Raw genomic sequence first — 8,692 nt, forward strand, 5'->3', positions numbered from 1 at the left:
GATAGACAAATATTTGAAAAGGATTTGAAAAAAAGTTACAGTGAAAGTGATGAAGGTCTTTCGAAACTTGTTGAATTACTTTGCGATAGTCAAGTTATATTAAGAGCGAAATTTCCATTTGATATAAATGAAAGATTTTACATAACATTAAATAAAATCTCTCCTGATTATAACCTTGAATATTGGATAACTAGTAGAAGTCTCAAGTTAAATCGAAACCGAAATATATACGAATTAAAATTGCGAACTATTTCAAGCTTTGATAAAAACTTTTTTGTATGTATTCCTAGGACATACAGTGAACACATAAATAGTCAATTAGAAGAGTTGGAATTAAGCGCTAACTTTGTTCTATCAGAACTTGATGAAACTATCTATATGGAATAGTAAAAATTTATTAAATTTTATCATTTTAAAATAATTTAGTTGTAAAAAATTTACTTTCTCATTAATATTTACAATAATATAATATTTTGTCGTAGATTCTTTTATCCGTCTTTAAAATCAATTTGAACTTTTAATCGCACAATAGCTTTGTTAATCTTTAAATAGAAAATCAATACCCGCTTATTATGTCAAACACGAAAAAATAATATTTTAAAAATAAATTCAAATTATTTTTTTAATCAATTCTAATTTTGACATTTAACGATTATGATATGTCCAATTTTAATATTTCTACAAAAAATTATTTATTTTTTGTTCAAACCGATTTTTTATAATAAAAATTAAATATTATTTTACCCATCAATATTTAATATAATTTTTTTAATTTAAATATATTATGGGGGTTCTTAGTGCCCTTATGGTACCTTCATTCTTGTTTATATATGTTACAATATGTACTGATCCTTTGTTTATCATTCCAAGAGAAAATTAAAATGTATATCTATACATTTCATTGAAAGATGTACTTACCCAAGAAGTGTATTCAACATTCCTAATAACTGAACTGCTATGATGAAGACATTGTAGATGGAGTTGTTAGGTCCTACGATAAAAGATTAGAAAATGGAAGAAAGACTAAGCCTTGATTTTTTAAAACCGAAAAGTTAGAAGAAAAACAAAGTGTAAAGAAAACTTTATCAGATTATAGGATTATGCATTATAAAAAACCAATCTTGTCGATTTAGTTTATAGCGGCAATGTTATATTAAAAACGACATTTGTACTTGATGCAAAAAAGGCATATTTATTTGATTTTTTGAATATTACTAAAAGTCCAAATTGTTTTTTTATTAAACAAGTAAAAAAAAGATTTGACAGATCAAATAGGCTATATGAAATCATTTGGTTAGGTTTTTATAGTCCACCGACATTAGAAAAAAATGTTAGTGTTTCCTAGTTATACAGAGATAATTTATTTATACTAAATCAATTTATTAATTTAAAAGATGATTTAGAAATAATAAATAGTTATCTACAGTCAAAAATAGTTTTTGAGCAAAAAGAAAAAAACTTTGATGACTATGAGTGTATGTTGTCGATTACTAACGACAACGAAATAAATTGTCCCATCGCTACAGACAATTTTACAGAGAAAAAAATTTTTGTTAGAGAAAATAACGCGAGAAATAGTGACTTAAAACATTGTAATAGAATTACCCAACTGAAAAAAATATGAAAAAAATATTTATACCTGATGATATATCAACAGATAAAGATTTAAAATTTTATGAGCAAAATGGTAGTTCTGTTAACTCAAATGCCAAAGAGCTTGTTAAAGTTGTAATGCCAGATATAGCCTTTTCTCCTGAACGTGTTGAAAATATAAACTTTAGTGGAGAGAAAAATTCTACAAATGAAGACAAGAAAGAAGTAAAAGATAAAGAAAATAATAATGTTAAAAATGAAGACGAAAAAAACAAACTAGAAAATGAAAAGAGTCATGTTAAACAATTTTTACTTGTATTTTTCTTATTCAAAGTTATATTAATAGTATTTTAAAGTTCTAAGATCTAATAAAAAGATATTTTAAAAGCTTTAAAATTTTTTTTAAATATTTTTATGCTATATACTAACATAATTTCACATTTAAGCAAAAACTTAGTCTCGGTACTTTTTTTTTATTTTTTTGCTTTAAAAAATATTCATGTGCTTTAGTTAACGATAGGGCCGTGTTATAAAAGAATAATGAAGATGTATTTTTCAATAAATATATTCTATATTGCAATAGCTTGCCGATAAAGACTTCTGTTGCATTTCTTTATACATAATTCGTAATAAGCATTATGGTGAAAACTCATTGGTGTTAATTGTCTTTTATAGATAAATTCTATCTTAATTTGTTAAAGAAGTTGAATGAATAAATATAAAACATAAATCAGGGTTTTACTAAAGCTATTTTTTATATAGATACAAACATTGTTTTTTTTAAAGAATACAAAAAAAGTATTTATATAAATAATCATATAGTGTAATATTAGTTTTTAATACGTTTAAACAAATAAAATTTGTCAATAACGAATTAGCACATGAAATTTTTTATATTATTTGATTAATTGTGACAAATAAATTATTCTTACTTTGATTTTTTTATAAACTTAATATATAATAGCAAATAATTTCGTGCTAACTTAAAAAAATTCTGTTATTAAATCTGTAAAAATTGTCGTATATAAAATAAAGGAAACGACTAAAATATAAAATGTATTTGTGGAATATGCGATCAAATTTTTGAATAATTTCGGTCTTTTGTTATTATATCTTTTTTAGTTAGAACCCATTTGATTTTCTTTTTATTTTGATTTTTGACTACAATTGCTTTACAACTCTATTCTTGGTGGCTAAATATACCAACTGTGTAGGCATATACTTAAGCTTTTTAGGTAATATTTTCAGACTATATATTTTACATATTTTATCACTGAATTGATTAATAAAAATGATGATTATTGAATAATAAACACGTTATATGAAAGATTATAAAAAGATTATCCATACACTACTCATGGTTTCAAACAAAAAACGTAATATATAAGAAAATACTTATGCTTTAATTTTGACATGCAACTCTTATGGTGAAGAACAAATGTATCTGAGAAATTATTTTGTTTATACAACAAAATATTAAATCAAGAGTATCAATTGATCTTCTGAATACAACTAGGTCTTTGTTTGTTTAAAATTTTTAAAAGCATATAATTTCTATTTAAAATGATTTAAAATTTTATGATATAATCTGGTTGAACATAAAAAACTTTCTATTTGAGTTATAGAACTTTAAAGCAAAGAATAAAATCAAATATTTCAGTAAGTTAACATTTAAGATTTGAATTATAATACTCAGATATTATACCAAGTTACGAAAATTGCAGATTATGTATGAATTAAAATTTCGTTCGTTGGTCTGTAGAAATAGTAAGGTGTTGTATACCAAGAATTGTTACAGAGATTGTGAAAAATTGAGAACATAATCATAAAACCTGATTATGCAGATAAATTTACATCGAGCTTTAATATTAAAATTTTTAAAAATAATCGTTTTTAATTTCTTTATGTAGATTTTCTAATAATATTAGATTTTTTTTTTATTACATAATTTAAATCTGTTTAAAATAATACCGCAAATTTATTTTTCGTTAGTTTTATTAGTATTTTCTAAATTTTAGATGAACTGTATGTTTGATCAAATTTTTCCCTAAGAAATATTATTTTTTATCGAAATGCTTAAAAATACAAAATCGAAAATAATCTGGATGAAAAAGGGACAATATTTACATCAACTTTCAATATTAAAAACAAAATAAATACTTGTTACTCAATTAACTTTTAATTCCCATTTACACATCATTTAATACATTAACTCTATATTAATTTTTATAAGAAATTAAATACTGATAAAATTTAAAGTTTAAGACGTATTTGTATCATAAAATTTTTGTATATATAAAGCAATTATTTTATAATGAATCAATTATTTACATTATAAAAAAAATTTAAAAGCATATTGAATTATTATTATTACAGATAACGCTGACAATAGAAAATTATTGGATTAAAATGAGAAGTAATTACTGTTAATATATACTTCCTCATTTAAAATAGTTTTTTTACACACATATATACTAAAGAAAGGATCAAATATTTGAGGAAAAGTGCTGTTACTATAAAAGATACAAAACACTAGAAGCCAAATTATTATGATTATTTGTTTAGATTTCAATGTAAAGAATTATATTAGTTACTACAACATTATTCGCTATATGTAATTAAAATATTAATATGTTTTAGTTGAGATTAGATGGGGCGTTACAACTTTGACATAGAAAATTTTATAATGATTGTGAAATGCTTATGTATGATTTTAAATATAAAAATCAAAATTAAAACAAATGTAAATTTGAAAATGCATGCGTAATTATAGCCAATTAGTAGTGATGTGTATATATTTTATAAAAACAAATTTTATAATTATTAGTATTTTAACATTATTTTGTTATTTACAAACTTATGAAATAAAACATTATAAATCGTATTAAGAAAAAAATAAAACCATCCGTGAAAGCTATACTTGAAAATTCTTTAAGGACGAATTGAGCAAGAAATTTTCATTATATATCATAAATTTTGATCTTTTATATTTTTGGTGCAGAATAAAGGATTAATATGCACATATACATGCAATTGGTAACCCAGATGGTTTCTCTAAATAAATTTTAATTAAAAAAGTATTTATTGTGATGCGTTGAGACAAATTTTGAGGAATTACATAGATTACAAACAATAAAGCTCTAATTATAACTCAAAATAGAAGCATATTACAAATAAAATCTTAAAATGACACTATATAGATTAAATGTGTCAGGCGTATTTTATCTTTGCATTAAATAAAATGGTCCATTTGAAAACATAATAGTTAGAGTCATAATAAAATTTTCGCCTGAAACGCCAGAATTGAATACTTTCTGTCTAAGAAAAAGAAGAATAAAGTTTTATTTGTATTAACTCTATTTCTTTTAAATCGATTGTTTTATTCGTGGTAGCTGTATGTATTTATATAAGCATTAGAATTCCACTTTTTTAATTATTTATAAAAAGTATTGTTTCAATTTTATATGTTGTTAAAATTTAATTTAATGAAGTTTTTAGTTTATGCGCTGTTTCCAATATTAGATGCGATTCTTTTACATAAATATTTATTTTTTATTTTTGAAAAAATTTAATTTTTTTTTCAAGTCTATAGGAATCATTAAAATAGGTTAGAAAAGCTCTAGAAGTAAAATCGTCGGAAAAGGTACTATAATAATTTAACCATATTAGTTTTCCAAGATTAAACTCACCCCATAACGCAAAATTTACGCTTTTTGAATATTTACAAAATTTCATATTCAAGTCTTCATGTATTCCAGCAATATATAAAATTTGCCCATGTAATTCGTTAATAGTAAATGTTGCTTTTAATATAATGTTGCTTTTTTCAAAATAATTTACATAATCACAACATACTCTATTGTAATATCGAAGATGATCTATAAAAATTATAGTATTTTTTCTTTCTTCTGAAGTTATTGCCTTGAAATGATATATATATGGATTTCTTTCTCTTTCAAATTTTAAATCACAATTTTTATGTAATCTTTTATCGGTTTCTGGCATATTTAGCTTGCTGATTAAGCAAAATCTTGTGTACATGTCTTCATGTGAAACATTATCCAAAGCTAAGTAAACATGACATACATCTTTTTTAGCATCTTTAGAAATATATAATATGTCGGAACAAAATATACATAATAATTTGAAGCAAAATAAAATCATGGGCACCAAACGTCAAATTTTTTATATATATATTTAGTAAAATGGTTTTTGTCAATAGAAATTTATACTGAATCAAATGATCATTTGCTTTTATTTTGATTAAAATTCTCAAAAAATTTTGACAGTATATTTCATTAAGTTGTTATTGGGGAGTATCTTTAAATTTTTAGAAAGAATTAAATTAATCATTGACACGAAAAATTCAAAAATAAACTTCAAAACAATTATAATAAGGTTTTTATCTCAATCCAATATATATTCATGTAATTCTGTTAATAAAATAATTTTATTGATTAGTTTATTATTATAAAAAATTAAATTTTTTTATTCTGTGGTAGTGTTTTGAAGATCAATAAAAGTAAATGCTCTTTTTTTCTGTATAGATAGATAAAAAATACACTTCGAAATAGTTTGGTTGTGAAATAATATTTATAAAGATGAATTTTTTTATTGTTTATTCCATAAAAATGCTTATTTTATCAAGTATAAGGTATTTGAAAAAAAAATTCACAAAGTAAAATAATTTTATCTTGAAATCTTTAATTTCAACAATAATAAGATTTAAATAAAATTCTCTGTTTCTTTTACGATATACTTATAATTCATGTTCTTAATTCCTAACTTTATAAAAACGTTATAAAACGCTTATTGTGGTGTAAACATACAGGTTTATTGTATGCTATCTTAATTTTATAACACAAACCAATACTTTAAATGATTACTACCTGCTTATCACATAATTATCTGAATACACTAACACAATGCAACTATTAAGATATATACAATTTAAAAGCATAATTTAATAGATTATTCAAATATTTATTTTAAAAATCTTTAAATTAATACATACGTCATAACAAAATCCCCCCATTTGTAATTACAAATTTCAGATTCTACATATTTAACATCATAATTTAAATTATTTTCATTATAATCAAAAACGTTGAAAAGATCATGTAAAAATATTACCCAAATAAAAAAAAAATTGTATAGTATATATTCGTCTATTCTATCCGTTAGAAATTTTCGGGCGAAAAAACTCAATAAAATTATTTGTATCTTCATCTTTCTTAAATGTTAGACAATAATAAATTTTTTTTTATTTTATCTTTTATATCCAACGATAAAATTGAAATAAAGCATTGAGAGAAATTTTTTTTTAAAACTATATCAACATAAAAAAAACTTATTCTTTGTGTTTAGTTTATAAAAAATACTTTATTTTTCCTCTTTAAAATATTTGTTGTTATGCCTATCGTCACTTAAGCTTATGTTTACAATGACAACAGCAAATCCATACGAAAAATTTAAATATTTTTTATCTGCTGTTTTCAAAAGCACTCGATTTTTTTATTCAATTTATATTCTTCAATTGACGCAATATGAAAATAGCTTTGAACAAATTAATATAGAAATTTAATATATTAAGCGCTCAGAAAAACCTTTAAGAACTTTACTATAGAACTTAATACAGAATCAGAAATTTCATTCGATGACATTCAAAGTTAATGTTGAATTGTATTGTAAAAGAAGATAAAAAGAAGCTATTAAATAAAAATTATTTTATTTAACATAAAATTCCAAACAATAGATCTAATAATAGTGTAAGTTTAATGATTGTTTCCAATGTAAAATTTTATATTTTATGTATTAGTCAAACTTAAATCAGATCGCAATAAAATATTTTATCGGCCTGTCATTATTCAATTATTAAAAGTTCCAATAAGATGTCAAATTCCAATATCTACTTCGAAATTTAAAATTTTAATTTTGTACCAAAAACTTATAATTTCTCTACGTAAAATACTTTATTTAGAAAGAAAAATATTTATTAGAAATAACTTTTTATTATATTATGAAAATTTTTTATACCCTTATGATTTGCTTTATTTTTTCATTTTTATACATAAATTGTTCTGACACTTTATTAGTGGTTCCATTGAACAATGAATATGTGAATATATACATCGGCATAGTCAAATTTCGCCAAAATGATATATATATATTTACTGAATTAATTGAAAAAGATTGTGTAGGTGAAATTATAAATACTTATGATAAAAGATCAAAGGAAGGAAAAAGTACTAAGCCGTATAATTTTAAACTTATCACTTTAGATGATAAGCTAAATCTTTTTAAGATAGTACAATGCGATAGTAAAAAAATGCAGAAAAAATTATTTGATAATTTTATATATAGTGATGTTATACTAAAAACAACCATTCAACTAGACATTAAAAAGACATACTTCATTGAATATATGGAATCTAGAAAAGGTATAATAAAAAAATTTGCAACCAGTGAGAAACTTATATTTGATGGATCAAAGACGATGTCTAACTTAAATTGGTTAAATATAAATCACTTTCCTTGGGGTAAAAAATCTATCTTATCTAATTAAATAATACATTTGAAAATTATTTATTTAGTTTTTTTAATATTATCATGAGCCCATGAGAAAAGTCATTTCGTTTTTTTTCCGATATTCCCTCTAATTACTTTAGCAGTCTTCTCGAGGAATTTATTGCATATACTATAGTCATATATAGTTGGAAAAAATTTATAGAGCATCATGAAAGCATAAAATTAAATAAATTTTTTATTAACCTTCAATACTTTTCAATCACGATATTGCCAAATCAAAAATAATTTTAGATCAAAGTAATTATAGTTCGCACATTTAATAGATTATATTAATGTTTATTAGTTTCAAATTCTATTAATTAGCACATCAAATAGTATTAATTTAATAAATGTTAATTATTAAAAAATATGTTATCATTTATTTTAAAGCTTTCATAAAATTTTAATCTTATACAACTATGTAACCATTGCAATTTAAGTTTATATAAAACAATTTTACAACTCAAAAAGTATCAGCTATTTTTGTGCTACCCCCAATGAAATATATACCTGGCGAAATTTATGTGTTTCT

General features: G+C 22.2%; 2 protein-coding genes across 2 annotated transcripts; both read left to right on the forward strand.

The window, feature by feature from the left end:
* Positions 1 to 1,100: 1,100 nt before the first annotated feature.
* VNE69_08087 (uncharacterized protein) lies at positions 1,101 to 3,429 on the forward strand (the record flags this gene model as incomplete). Its single annotated transcript, XM_065474403.1, has 3 exons — positions 1,101 to 1,123; positions 1,354 to 1,577; positions 3,410 to 3,429. The coding sequence occupies 3 exons, from the start codon at positions 1,101 to 1,103 to the stop codon at positions 3,427 to 3,429; spliced, it is 267 nt and encodes an 88-aa protein (XP_065330475.1).
* Positions 3,430 to 7,633: 4,204 nt separating this feature from the next.
* Positions 7,634 to 8,158, forward strand: VNE69_08088 (uncharacterized protein; the record flags this gene model as incomplete). The annotated part of the gene is made up of 1 exon (XM_065474404.1): positions 7,634 to 8,158. One exon carries the CDS (start codon positions 7,634 to 7,636, stop codon positions 8,156 to 8,158), a length of 525 nt encoding a protein of 174 aa, XP_065330476.1.
* Between the last annotated feature and the right edge of the window lie 534 nt (positions 8,159 to 8,692).

Source organism: Vairimorpha necatrix, chromosome 8 (assembly GCF_036630325.1).
Source record: "Vairimorpha necatrix chromosome 8, complete sequence".
Lineage (NCBI taxonomy): Eukaryota > Fungi > Microsporidia > Nosematidae > Vairimorpha > Vairimorpha necatrix.